General features: G+C 49.0%; 5 protein-coding genes across 5 annotated transcripts; all 5 read left to right on the top strand.

Moving 5' to 3' along the window:
• Positions 1–266: 266 nt before the first annotated feature.
• UREG_04570 (uncharacterized protein) lies at positions 267–2,222 on the top strand (the record flags this gene model as incomplete). Its single annotated transcript, XM_002545007.1, has 1 exon — positions 267–2,222. The coding sequence occupies one exon, from the start codon at positions 267–269 to the stop codon at positions 2,220–2,222; it is 1,956 nt and encodes a 651-aa protein (XP_002545053.1).
• A 549-nt stretch (positions 2,223–2,771) lies between these two features.
• On the top strand, positions 2,772–3,251 carry UREG_04569 (uncharacterized protein; the record flags this gene model as incomplete). The annotated part of the gene is made up of 2 exons (XM_002545006.1): positions 2,772–2,872; positions 3,050–3,251. 2 exons carry the CDS (start codon positions 2,772–2,774, stop codon positions 3,249–3,251), a joined length of 303 nt encoding a protein of 100 aa, XP_002545052.1.
• Positions 3,252–5,707: 2,456 nt separating this feature from the next.
• UREG_04568 (uncharacterized protein) lies at positions 5,708–6,391 on the top strand (the record flags this gene model as incomplete). Its single annotated transcript, XM_002545005.1, has 3 exons — positions 5,708–5,860; positions 5,994–6,302; positions 6,359–6,391. 3 exons carry the CDS (start codon positions 5,708–5,710, stop codon positions 6,389–6,391), a joined length of 495 nt encoding a protein of 164 aa, XP_002545051.1.
• A 408-nt stretch (positions 6,392–6,799) lies between these two features.
• Positions 6,800–7,658, top strand: UREG_04567 (uncharacterized protein; the record flags this gene model as incomplete). Its single annotated transcript, XM_002545004.1, has 2 exons — positions 6,800–7,127; positions 7,198–7,658. 2 exons carry the CDS (start codon positions 6,800–6,802, stop codon positions 7,656–7,658), a joined length of 789 nt encoding a protein of 262 aa, XP_002545050.1.
• Positions 7,659–11,044: 3,386 nt separating this feature from the next.
• On the top strand, positions 11,045–12,809 carry UREG_04566 (uncharacterized protein; the record flags this gene model as incomplete). The annotated part of the gene is made up of 3 exons (XM_002545003.1): positions 11,045–11,353; positions 11,464–12,630; positions 12,726–12,809. The coding sequence occupies 3 exons, from the start codon at positions 11,045–11,047 to the stop codon at positions 12,807–12,809; spliced, it is 1,560 nt and encodes a 519-aa protein (XP_002545049.1).
• Positions 12,810–13,069: the final 260 nt, after the last annotated feature.

Below are 13,069 nucleotides of genomic sequence, written 5' to 3'. Positions count from 1 at the left end.
AGAAGGGAGCCCACACAGGCCCTGTCGAACGATTTCAAAGTTTAGATGGGCCGAGTATAAAGAGAATCCCATGCCATGGAGTGTGCAGTTGTTCTCACCTCGAGAGCTCTCGCGTTTTAGAACCTTTTGATAGATACCCCAGAGTCGCGTCCATGTGCTATTTTCGGTCTAGAGAGCTATTAGATTGTCCTACGTCGCCCTTGGTCCATTGAGCACGGAACGAAAGCTAGCTCACCTCTGCTCTTGACGGTCGTCTCCTATTTACGATGATTTCGTCCCCTTCCGGTTTCGTTAACTCGTCCTTCGCTGTCGGCCACAATGTTGTCAAGTCAATACTCTTCCGTATTGCCGGTATCGCGGTTCAGATTGGTGTTTTCAAGCTCTTCTCCCTTCTAGCGTCAACGCGAAGTGCATTTACGGCGTATTTGATGTTCACTGAGGATTATATTCAAAGGCTCCTATTCATATTTTCTCGTGGATTTAGTCACCATGCCGCCCTCGTCCTGTTTCTCACCATCTTCCTGCTTGGTGCGGGTTTGTATGACACCTTTCTCTGGGGTCTCGATTCGCCCGGTTATATTGCAACGGAAACAAATTTCACGGCTGCATCCTTTCAGCACCGAATGTCGAAGCGCCCGGGATACGTGGTGTTCTCTTCCACAAGACCAGGCGAGGTGGATGGGCTTGAAAAGCACTTTGTAGGGCTCATGAACGGCAATTTGTTCGATTCCAACCTCAACTTCACTTTGACAGGCGAAGTCGACCTGGGAACACCAGAGCCTGTTCCCCCAACCCGCGAATTTGAACCTGAGCTTGGTCCCGGACCGCGGATATGGCTTGATGATGAAGGGTTCTCAGTCTCACCTGATACTTATATCACTGTCGGAGGATACCTTCCATCAAATAATCTAACGTCGTACAGTTGCCCCTGGCGACCAGGCATCAACGAGTCAGCAGTGTGGGAATGCAGCTTCGACAATGCTTTCGCGGGAATATTTTTAAGAGAAACTATGGTCGGCAAGCCGGAAATACATTGGGACGATGAGACGGACAAAAGGTACCTTTCGGTATATCTGTCCCCTAACCGGGAGGATAACCCTTGGGCTGTGTTGGGAATGGGAGGTGACACTGCTATGATGAAACAGATGTTCACCGTGACAAAAGGCCGAAGGAGACACACTTTCCTTGACACTGCCCTGAAAATATCATCGGTTTACGACTATTACGCTCCATTCCCTTTCGACGAGGTTCATGATATCATCAAACGGTCTTGGAACGTAGACCCAGCGCTGACAAACGACCCAACTATCACTCAGATCACGGAAAAGCTCCAAATTGCCAAAGCAGACAACAGCAGTATGCACCTTGGCTCAGTCGTTAAAATCGGAAACTCCGTCGTCCAGGTGAATTTTGAATGGTTGAATCCAGAGGGAGTACCAGGCAAGGTCCTCTTTTCAGTTCTCCGAATATCTGCGGTTAATATCACTCTTGTTCGGTCGGAAACCCTCCCAGAGCCTGTCAAACCTTTTGAGAAATGTGACAGGTTCTATTATAATGAGGCAACCGGAGGTGAAACATATGGCACGAACTGCTACAAGGAATATATCGCAAACACTACTGGCGCACGATTTTTTGGAGAAATGGATGCCTCTTCTGTTCTCATTGTCAGCGGTACACTAGGTGACGGTGGCTCCAACATCAGCTCGAAAGCATTCAACCAGGAAGCCTTTGAATGGCTTGCAAAGAACGAGCGTAAGCTAGATGATCTCGTATTATCTCGAGGATACCTGATGTCGGTCGACCCGAAGCTGGTTACCCTCAAAATCAGCACATCACAGCCAGCAATGTCATATCTCCAAGTTTTACTTGTGATCCTACCTATCGTTCTCGCCGCTATTATTTGGGGCCTGCTGTGGTACTTTGCTGCTTCACATTACTCTTCCTCGCTTCTGGCCAATCTTTACGCGACCACGAATATCGGTCATACTAATACCAGCGCCGATCCTCAGTATATGCACAAGATTCCTGATATCGACCTCATTAGGAAGGATCAGCAAGTATTAATGGCAACTTCCACTGGCGTTTTCGTGCATGCTGAGGATTCAGAATCAAACGTGGCCAGCGTGAACGTTGTCAATCAGAAGTTGGACGACCCAAAGGCCCCATATGCCCCGAATAATAATTCATATCATTATCAATCCCCTGCATTGCTGCCGGGTTAGAGCGGTATTTGCTCGAGTTGATATACCAAAATTGATATATCCCCCCTTAATACTCAAAGATATGAAATATATTAAATTTATACTTCTTCCGTTCTGTATCGCCACTAATCGGCGATTCCGACACTTTGTTCTCAATACCCTACCCTAAGAAAGCCCAATAAGTAATAGACCCTGAGGTTTGACCCCCAATCCACTATCTTCCTTGTAGCGTTTCGCATCAGAGCATTGGAACCCTCACCGAGCATGCTTCATTCTAGTTTTCCGCTTTCTTTGGCTTAAGTTGGAAACGCTGAACGACAATTAGCGCCGTTAGGAATCAAACCGGGACAATTCAGAAGACGGCTCGATTCAATCATCGGGAGCAGCGTCCATCAATTGCGATGCATGGAGCAGTAACGTCGAATGAAACAATAGTTACTGAGTACTGATCCTATGTTCCGAGAAGCCTAGTCATCGGTAGGTTGCTATACAAGCCAACACAGTTTATCACCTTCTCTTACCTATGTTTGCCACTGCGCCGGAGTGGTGAGCATTCAGTTCAATGGAAACATGTATCAACCAGTAGCTTTCTCCGTCAGAGAGTTATTCAGTGATGCCACGACCGACCATGCATGGCCCGTGCAGGTGGACTTCGACTTCGCAGCCGAGCGGTACGTGCGCTGCGAGATCTAGGCGCTAGACGTCTGGTCTGGAATGGAAGCAGGAGTTGGAGGGGTAGATCTCAACCAGCCTCTCAGTCACCAAAAGTCTTAGTATTTGCATAAGCAGAGTAACCCGTCGATTCTCTTTCGAGGGGCCAAAAAGGGAGCATATTAACGCACAGGAAGCAACGCTCTCGAGCCTTGTCCGCCACACTCGACGAGCATTCAAATGAAGACCAAGCCCAACCTATTGGAGATGCAGAAACCCCAGGATTACCGGCTCCTGGGCTTTGAGGCACCGGCCAGGCTGATCTTCTGTGCGACACCCGATGCGGTTGTCATAGTCGGGTACTTGCATCCCAAGTACCAACGTTCCACCCGCGGTTGATTTCACAGAACGGAAATCGGCTTCACAGAGACATATATCGCTAAAAGTGAATCCCGAATTCGGGGTCTGGTGAGGCCTCTTTGAGCCAGCCACAATGCAATATGGCAGAGCAGTACGGAGTAACTCTAGAAGGTGTCGGTAAAATAGCTGATATGTATCGTGGCCTTTTGAGTGCAAAATAGTGGCCTTTTTGCAGGTACAATGCTTCATCTTGGTCGACATACCGGCCGTCAAGAGTGGACTGAGGGGTTACATGCGAGCTTGCTCTGTTGCCTGACTCCTTTTTCTTTTCCCCCTACCATTACATCCGCACAACCTTAGAGCATGCGAGGGATATTTTATTCGTGCCACCTCCGTATGATAAGGAGTATTCCAGAGTTCACCCTCTCAATTGAATCGTACTTCCACATTGTCAGCGCTGCCGCTGCGTCCCCAGTCAAAATGGGCCATATCAGGCCAGCTAAACAACCTCGGGCTCAAGCTCCCGTTTTGCACTATAATAGTCTCTGGGCCCCCGCGTGTGGTGAGGCCAGACTGGGACGAATCTACACACAAATCAGTTGGCCCGATGCAGAGGAACTTTGAAAAGCCAATCTTGACCGTGGTGTCTACACTTGTCTTGGGAGTATTACTAACAATGCTGAAGATCCGTTGCCCAATTGACTCCCCCGGACCCTCTGCATTGGCTGGTGAAAGAACACGAGAGGTGTACGGAGTACCTGCGGGAGATCGTGCAGTGGGGAAACCTGCGTGCATCTACTTCTTCGCTGACATGATTAGTTAGTTAACTATCCGACTCGAACCACGGAACAGGAGAAACCTTTTTCCTTTTGTTACTCAACCCTTACATAAAGGTTGGACCGAGTCTCTCCTTCGAGAAAACAACATAACACACCTTTCATACATGTTCTTACCCATTAGATAGATTATTACAGCCTGTTCTTTCTACTTGTGAGGTACTTACTATCTTGGCCTTCCAGTATGGAGGAGTCATTTGTTCGTACGTTATTGCTATATGACTAGCATGAGGAGATTCCGTCACCGTATTTGATCGAGAGCACCCCATTCGCATCTCATTATTACTTCCCTACGATATTGTTCTTTTGTTGGGTTTGTTGTTGATGAGCATACGATCGATCACTATTCCATTACCCTACTACCACCCCTACCGAGGCACGTATATTATGGGAGAGTGCCCATAGCCGGCGCCCGTGCCTTCAGATGAAGATCCTCTCGACCTCTTCCAGCCTGCTCTCGGCGGTCGTCACTTTTGCATCAGCCGCTTACAATCTTCACCACGTTGAGCAAGGTGCAACGGCGGTCCCAATAGCCGTCTCGGTCTTGCTCGCGGCGGGGGCTGCGCTGATCTCCCCCATCAACAGCTTTTGTCAATTGATCAAAGGAGCCCTAAAGACGATGCAAGATGCAACCTGGACCGACTGGCGGCATCTGCTGACAAGCGACACTCCGCCCCGACACATGTTGTGGGAGAGTCTCCGTCAGAGAGAGCAAAGCTGACTCCAAAGGGAGCATGAGAAACTCCTGGTAGCAAAGTTCGCGGAGATAGAGACACGAGGGAAATCCCATAGCAGGGCACCACGAAGAGGATCCCGCTCCAGGACACCACGAGTTCTATACGGGCAAACCTCCTAACTTGTGATGCTATGCAGTTGTTTTCGTGCACCAAGTGGTGTTGGTAAAGGTGTAGGTAGCATCGATGCAGCCGAGAAGAGGCAAGGGGGGCTGGTAAGGAAAAGGAGATGAAACAAAAATGGGAGAAGAAATGTTGGAAAGAGAGGAAAATCTGAAAGGGCGGTGCAAAGCACCCTTAACTATATATCCCACTGGCGCGATGTCCCGCGCTATACAGAGGTCGCCGCCATAAGTATTGGTACCCTTCAATCCTTGGCACACTTTCGGGTGTTCGCAGGCTTGAGTTTAGGGGTGATCTTGTGTGCTCAAGGGGGGTTGGTCTCTGTAGCCCTACAAGTTAAGGACTGCTAAGCAGCGCTGAAGGCTTGGGAGAGGCCCCTATACTGAAGGACCAAATCATATGGCGGCGACTCCGTACCCAGAAGGGCACGCTAAACCGAAAGGGGAGATCAACTGCACCCCGAGAGTACGGAGTACGCCGAACAGGGCTAGATATCATGGATGGTGAACTTGGGGGTTGAGCTGAGATATCCCCGGTCCTGTTTCAATCCCGCCTGTCCCGGTGGCTTGCGCACATCACAGTGATTGAGCTGAGATATCCCCAGTCCTGTTTCAATCTCGCCTGTCCCGGTGCGCACATCACAGTGATTATCCTCAAGAAGTGAATTCGACAGAAACAGTGCCAGATGTGGTTCAAACCCCTCCATTCTTATCTGTATATAAGGGTCTGTATTTTCCCTCCCTGAGTCTATAAGACGATCGGATTTAAGCACGTTTGTCAATATCACTGAACTGCGAGAACCATGAAATTCCACCTTCTATCCGCTGCCGTCACGGCATTCTGTCTTTCGCTCGGAAGCCTTGCGATTAATGTCCCCGTGAATCCAAATCCATTCATACATCAAACTGTCTTTACTGTTCCGAACAATGGCATCATCTGCGGCATGTTTCCAAGAGTCCTTTTCCTTTGGTTGCAATAGCTATTCTGACACTGCTCTTAGAGGGTCGAACGGTGATATCCTCGGCGAGAATGCAAGGTGCTGCACGAGCCATGTGGACCCATGTCCTGCTCGGAACCAACTGGCGTAGGGCTTAAGCACTCCCGTATTCGCCTTGCAATTCCAACTGACAGCGGAGAACTTCGTAGCCACTTCGAATCCCAATTCACGCCAGCCAAAACGTTACAACCATTACCCCGCTGATCCAGTGACATTCGGTGGCCGTTGTACTGGGACCGGCCGCGGTGGACAGGATCAACTCTACGAATACCCTATCTATGCCAACGCGGACTTTCAAGCAGGTATGGCTGCTCGCGCAAATCGAATTATCGTCAGGAGAAATCTTCGACAGGGCGAGAACCAGAACGACGCGACGTTTTGTGGATTGATTACCCATAACGTATGTGTACACCATCTCGATATCAGATAATATACTAATATTTGCACAACCATTAGGGTGTACCCGGAAATGCCTTCAGAGATTGCTGATTGAATAAATGCCGGGGTATCAGATTCGGGTATTTTGTTTCTTTGAATAGTTAGCCACCAGTAACCAGCAGTTAGCTCCATAGGTCCTTGAGAAGGAGAGCAGTTGAAACTTATTGATCTAATGATACTTCAATCCTAGTTGAATGTGAGGGTTTTGGCATTTTTTCATCTGTGTAGCCGTCGACGTAGTTAGTTACAGGGCAGCCCTGAAGCCTGATTGACGGCTGAGACCGAAAGTCCAGGTACATGTGGCGCCTCCATACATACCCAGGTGCTTTATAGAGGGGCTGGGATGCCTCCAAAGGTTCACATCATTTAATGATTCGACTCTGTTCATTCAGGCCATACCCCTCATTCAGACGAACAACCCGCAACCCGTTGCTTTGCATTTTCAACTGCAAGATAACAATGGATAGCCAATGTGTCTCGTGGCTTTCCGCCCTTAAACAGAACCCCCAATACAACCAGAAGGCGGTGGAAGCCCTCCAGCCATATATTCAAGGTACCGTCAGTGCCTCCGACGCTGCCAGGGCACTTATCGATCTCCATGACACTTCTGTTGAGGATCTTTGGGCTATCCTCCTCGGTTTAGCAACAGACATTCCATCCGCTAGCGGTTCTATCATTGGGCTCCTAAATGCGATATTCAACGCACCGAACAAGTATCAGGCGAGAAGTCTGTCGGATAACGATGTTGAGACGAGTTTTTCCTGGGAGTGGCGAGAGGTCCATGATTGTAAGTCGCATCTTTAGTCCGTCTTGAGCTATAAGCACGCCTGAGAAACATGAGTTTGACGATATTACAGCGTTATGGTCCGACTTTACGTCCATAGAATCAACCTCGGATCCAGCTGTCCAGCCATGGATAAATTATAACATCTTCTCGGCACAGTGTGTCTCTAATGGCATTGTGGGTTCGCACTGGGCTCTTCATCACATTGTTGAAGGCCTGGAGAAAGATCTGTCAGACCCGCTGCCGCCACAACAGGAGGTGAATATGCTCGTTGCGCAGCAGTATTTCGTCCATTCCGCCAACTACCTCCTTCAGAACCCTCCACGCAAAGCGGATGGTAGTTATGAAACAAGCTGGGGGAATTATAGCTCCCATAGACTGTCGAATGAAGGCCTGACCAAAGATAGGTGGAACTTCTGGAAAGAACGGTGGGACAGTGCGAGGAGGGTTGAGAGTGCGTCCGAGACACTGGTGGGCGGATCGGCTAGGGCTCTAGAGGCAATGGACGAGGCGGAAAGGGGGATGGATTGGTGAACGGTATCATTCGCTGTAGTGGGTTCGAGGTTGATGGCTGCTTTGGTTATGGTCCTGTCCTGTTGGGTTAATTTCATCGCGCATGGTATTCCCCATAAAATTCGAAGGACCAACGGTAGACCTCTTGTTATATTTCACAATGGAAATTTAGGGAATTCCTGCCCATATTCCGCCAACAAAAGGAGAAGTCGCAGGAACAGCATCCAAAGCCAAAGGGGAGAATATGAAGAATTCACCGTGGACCCTTGAACCGATTGCACCAGCGTAAAGGAATAAGGGACTCAGAAACATGTTCATTCTCCATTATCTAGTGAGTGTTTACTCTTTGCGCCTAGCAGGAGAGTTCTTCTAAGATGCCAGAGTTTGCGTTGTAGTTGCATCTCTGGTCGAATAAATATCCCAATCGTGAGAGCGCAAGGGGGAAAACCGGGGTGGAAATCAGCGAGCTTTCGAGCTTACTAAAATCCAGGCTCGAAAAGGTGCCTGGGCCTCGCCAGAGCAGTTCTTCCAAATCTCCGAATAGATCTAAAAGCATTTAACCAATTTTCCTATAGCTTCTTCTACTCCGAAAACTTTTGTTTATCAGTTTCCGGTGTCGCTATTCGGCCCTGAGCTCGAGACAGTCCAAGAGCTCCTCTGTACACCGATAAATCCAATGCCCCGCGATCCATTAATTGGGCTTGTTGGGAAGCCCTCCTCAGGAAAATCGACCACGTTAAATAGGTATCCATCGCCCAAAGTTCGCAGGGAGTGCATTTCTAGGGATTCAGCTAATGCGATACACCGGGCAGCTTGACAGATGCTTCCTCTAAAGTCGGTGAGTGTTCATCCACGAGATACTATGGCTTTGAACTCGCTAATCGCTAACTGAAAGGTTCCGCCTAGGAAATTTTCCGTGAGTGAGCCAGTCGTCGTTGCGCTTTCACCTCCAGCGTCTTCCATCGCTTGAGCCTTTCTTGTTCGCTTGTCTCGCGCAACATGCTGAATCTCGCCATCCGTGTAGCTTCACGACCATCGACCCGCAGCGCGCAATTGGCTATCTGCAAATAGATTGCGCATGCCAGCGACATAACGTCACGGAGAAATGCAGGCCAAACTACGGGAGCTGTCATGAGGGTCGAAGATCGGTTCCCATCGAATTGCTGGATGTAGCTGGACTGGTTCCAGGTGCGCACGAAGGCAAAGGGTTAGGGAATAAATTTTTGGATGATTTGCGACATGCCGATGCTCTGATTCATGTTGTTGATGTGAGCGGTACTACAGATGCAGAAGGTCTGTGGATTTGCGTGCCCTGATATCACATAAAAATAATCGGAGATTGGAAGCTATGGTTCTCGCATGCGAAAATACTTACGCGCAATATCCTAGGGAAGGCAACTAGAGGTTACGACCCATCGCAAGATATTGTTTGGCTAAAGTCAGAGATTGTGAGGTGGATTCTAGGGAATTTAATGGATAAATGGTACCAAGCATGTTCAGGAGTGTTTATTGATAGAATGCTAATCGAGTCGTCAGGGGTTCAATAAAGCGTCGACATGTCGCAGTAAGTATGTTCACCTAGCCCCAATCGTTTTCGTTTTGCCTTTCTCTAATATTATACAGAGGCCACTGCTGTTGAAACGCTTCAGACCCAATTTTCCGGGTACGGCGCTACATCGAATATCGTTGTGAGATGCCTCGATCGCTTAGACCTTAAGGAACCTCTGCAAGATTGGTCGGATGAAACGATAGCGCAAGTGGTCGTCGCGTTCATAGACGAGAAATTCCCGACGGTTCTGGCGTTAAACAAAATCGACCATCCAGACGCTGATAAGGTACCTAGCTACCCCTTGCCTTGGTCTGCAGCAACTTACAATCATACAAGAATATAAGTAAAATCGCAAAGGTGCAAGATCCTCAATCCATCGTGCTATGCTCCGCGATATCAGAGGTATTTCTTCGCAAACTCGCAAAACAAGGTTATGTGAAGTACGTTGAAGGCAGTGAGTTTGTGGATACAAGAGAAGATCTAATCGAGATGGGTGATCCCGAAGGCGGTGGTTTGAAAGAAATGGATGAGAAACTTAAAAAGTACGAACTCCCCCTATTACTCTTTACATCATGCTTCATTCACTAATGACTTACAGTCGAGTCGAAAACTTGAAGGATCTTGTACTCTATCGATTTGGATCCACGGGCGTCGTGCAGGTGCTTTCTCGCGCGGCTGAACTTCTGGGGTTGGTGCCAGTTTTTCCGGTTCGCAATATACATAACTTCTCCTCCGGTTCAGGGGGCGGAAATGCGGTATTCCGGGACTGCGTCCTCGTTAAAAAGTTTGTTTCCTTGGATTATATTTAACGGAAGAACATCGCATTAACTGTTGTCGCAGAAACAGTACTGTCGCAGACGTGGCCCGAAAAGTTATGGGAGATGCGCCAATAGCGTACGTAGAAGGAATTGGAGGGACGAGGGTCTCAGAGGATGAAATAGTCTCTGTAGGAAAGCATGATGTATGTTTCACGTCGATGCCAGCTGATATCTGCGAGGTTCTAACAATATACAGATTCTCTCATTCAAAGTTGGTAGATGATAAATTATATATACTAATAGGAAATATGAACGATATTATTTCCAGTCCCTTTTTACCAGTGGCCGCCCCCTATTGATTACCCTCTACCTTTCTGTTTGGCAGCTTATTGTTAGCTCACGACCAACATCGCCTGAATTCCATCATCAACTCACCTCGCCTCTTTCGTCCGTGATGCCAATAATCGGCTTTGGCGCATTGGGAAACTCTTCCTCTGTCTTCTTTGCCGACCCCCTCTGATCCCGCTCCGTTGTGGCCTGGCTCTTTGATTTGTCGGTCACCCCGTTTCCTTCTTCCTTTTCATTCTGAGCAATGCCCGCTCCCTCGGTCTCCGGGTCTGTTTGGTCCCCACGTTTGCTGCGATTAACAGCGTGGTCTCTTGGTTCCGAACCAGTCCAATCGCCATAACGCGCTGAGAGCGTGGTTGTGGTAGTTCCAAGGACGTTTGCGGAAGGGAGAGTAGTGCGCTGGATAACAGGGGACCGCGCGGTCAGGAGGGTGGAAAGAGACGTGAATCGTGGCTTGAAAAGCATTGTTTTCCGAAATTCAATCTTTGCTTTAGTATATGTAGGAAATATAAAAGGATTGTGAGCAGTCAATGATAGCCGTAGCTTGGAGTCTTTGTACCTCTTGTTCACTGTGTTGATTTCGATGCCATGATAATCTCGAGGGGCGGACTTGTGACGTCATGTGCCTGCTCGCTGCTGCTTGGCCAGACACAGTCAGCATCAACACTGAAGACTGCGAGCAACAGCGCGGGGTTGAATGAAGCGTCGGCCATCGCGTAACAATTACTGCTGTCTTACATTCCCTTCCCCAAATGAAACATCAGGTACTATCCATCGATGCACTTTCTGCTTGGAGAAGGCTGAATGGCGTATCGTTTGACGGCGTCGAAGTTCGTCGTCTCCACGCCGAGGATGCGGTTGACAAAGGGCTGGCGGTCGTCGCTACGCACAACCGAGTAGCCAAGGAGTTCATCCCGGGAGGAAACGCAGGAGCTGCAGAGCCGGAGATCTTGATGCGTATTCCGGGGGACTTAGTGCTCTCTTTGGACCTGATTGACACCTACGCGAAATCAGATCGGTACCTGAGAGAGGTTCTGGACGCTGTGGGGGAGTTCGGGAAGGTGAGTCGGCGACGCTGGGCCCAGATCGTGTTACTAGAGCGTTGTATTTGAATGTCGCCTGCCTCCCGTGTGGTGGTTACACTAGCAGGACCGAATGCTGATATTTACAGTCAGCTCGAGGCGCTATTCTAGTCTACCTGCTGCTTCTTCTCACGCATTTGCATAACAATTCCTCAAATGAGAGGAAGAGTCATGTTGGCGTATCCAGTGCCTGGACAGGTTATATTCAATTCCTACCCAAATCGTATCCGCTTCCGACGTTTTATACAGATGGCGAGTTGGAAATACTTCAGGGGACCTCGCTAAAACCAGCGTTGGAATCTAAACTGGATAGTCTCGAGCGTGAATTCGAGCAACTACGTCAATTCACTGCCGATATCCCCTGGTGTAAAGAAAATTGGTGGGATGGAGAAACAGGCCAGCTCACTTTCCACGACTGGAAGACCGTTGATGCCATGTATCGGTCCCGCGCACTGGATATTCCAGAAATAGGACATGCGATGGTGCCTTGTGTGGATATGGCGAACCATGCGTCCGGGGATGAAACCAACGCAATATATGAAGTTGATGGAAACGGCAACGTTGTGCTTCAGTTACGCTATGGGCGGAGTCTCGGGGAAGGTGACGAGGTCACCATTACGTCGGTCATTTGTCCTGCAATTTCCCAAGCCCCGTCTGACTTGACATGGTGCAGGTACGGAGATGAAAAGGGAGCGGCTGAAATGATCTTCTCTTATGGGTTCATCGAAGGGGCGATTACAGACGCTCGTCAGATGTTCCTTGAGCTAGAAATTCCTGATGACGATCCACTAAAACCTGCAAAAATGGTTGTGTGTGACGAGGCCCCGGGCGTTCGGCTTTTTGCAACTATCGACCCTGAACAGCGGACCGAAATTAGCTGGGAAAGCCCTTTCGTCTGGTGGGCATGTGTCAACGAGGAAGACGGTCTTGGATTTGAAATTGTACAGTCCAATAACGGCGAAGGAGAAATAAAGGCTGCATGGAAAGGGCGGGAAATCCAAACATCCGAGAAGTTGCGTGATATCCTGCAAGACGAGCCGCTCTGGGATGTATATCGACTCCGTGCCACGGTAATAGTCCAAGACCGGGTTGCCACCCAGCTTGCATCGCTCCGCGAAAGCAACGAATCTATCCTTGACTGGCGTGACAAGGTGAATGGGACTACGATCCGCCCACTAGTTTGGAATACCATCACGAACCTTCGCGAGCTTGAAGGGGAATTTCTCACCCGAGCCAGCGATATTTTGGAGGATAAGGTAATCTTCGGCCTGTTCATCAAAACCTCTTATCTTGTTCTTCGTACCGCAACCGCACAGCATTCTAGCGTGTTCTAGGCTAACCTTTCCTGTAGAAAATCGCGCTCGCAAACTCCTCTGTAGTCCAGCATTACCTTCAAGGTGGCCCTGGAGGCGATATAACAGAGGACTTTTCTTAATGCGCACAAGATTCCAATCGTCAGGGTTGAGCTCCAAGGTGTCTTGGCATATCGGCTTCCTATGATGATAACTACATGGGATTTAGGGCTGACTTCGACGGTTCCAAGTGGGCCCCGAGTTCCGCCGAGAAAATCGGATGGCGTTGCCGTGTTGGCCATGGATATCGACCAGGGTAACTTACTAGCAAAGCGAAGCATGAAATGAACTGGTTTGCTACTGCCAGAAAAGCAATCAAGCCAACGTGTAGATAGGGAATTGT

Source organism: Uncinocarpus reesii, genomic scaffold (assembly GCF_000003515.1).
Source record: "Uncinocarpus reesii 1704 scaffold_2 genomic scaffold, whole genome shotgun sequence".
NCBI classification, from domain to species: Eukaryota; Fungi; Ascomycota; class Eurotiomycetes; order Onygenales; family Onygenaceae; genus Uncinocarpus; species Uncinocarpus reesii.
The sequence above is the reverse complement of the archived record's forward strand: the minus strand, read 5'-3'. Positions and strand labels throughout refer to the sequence as shown.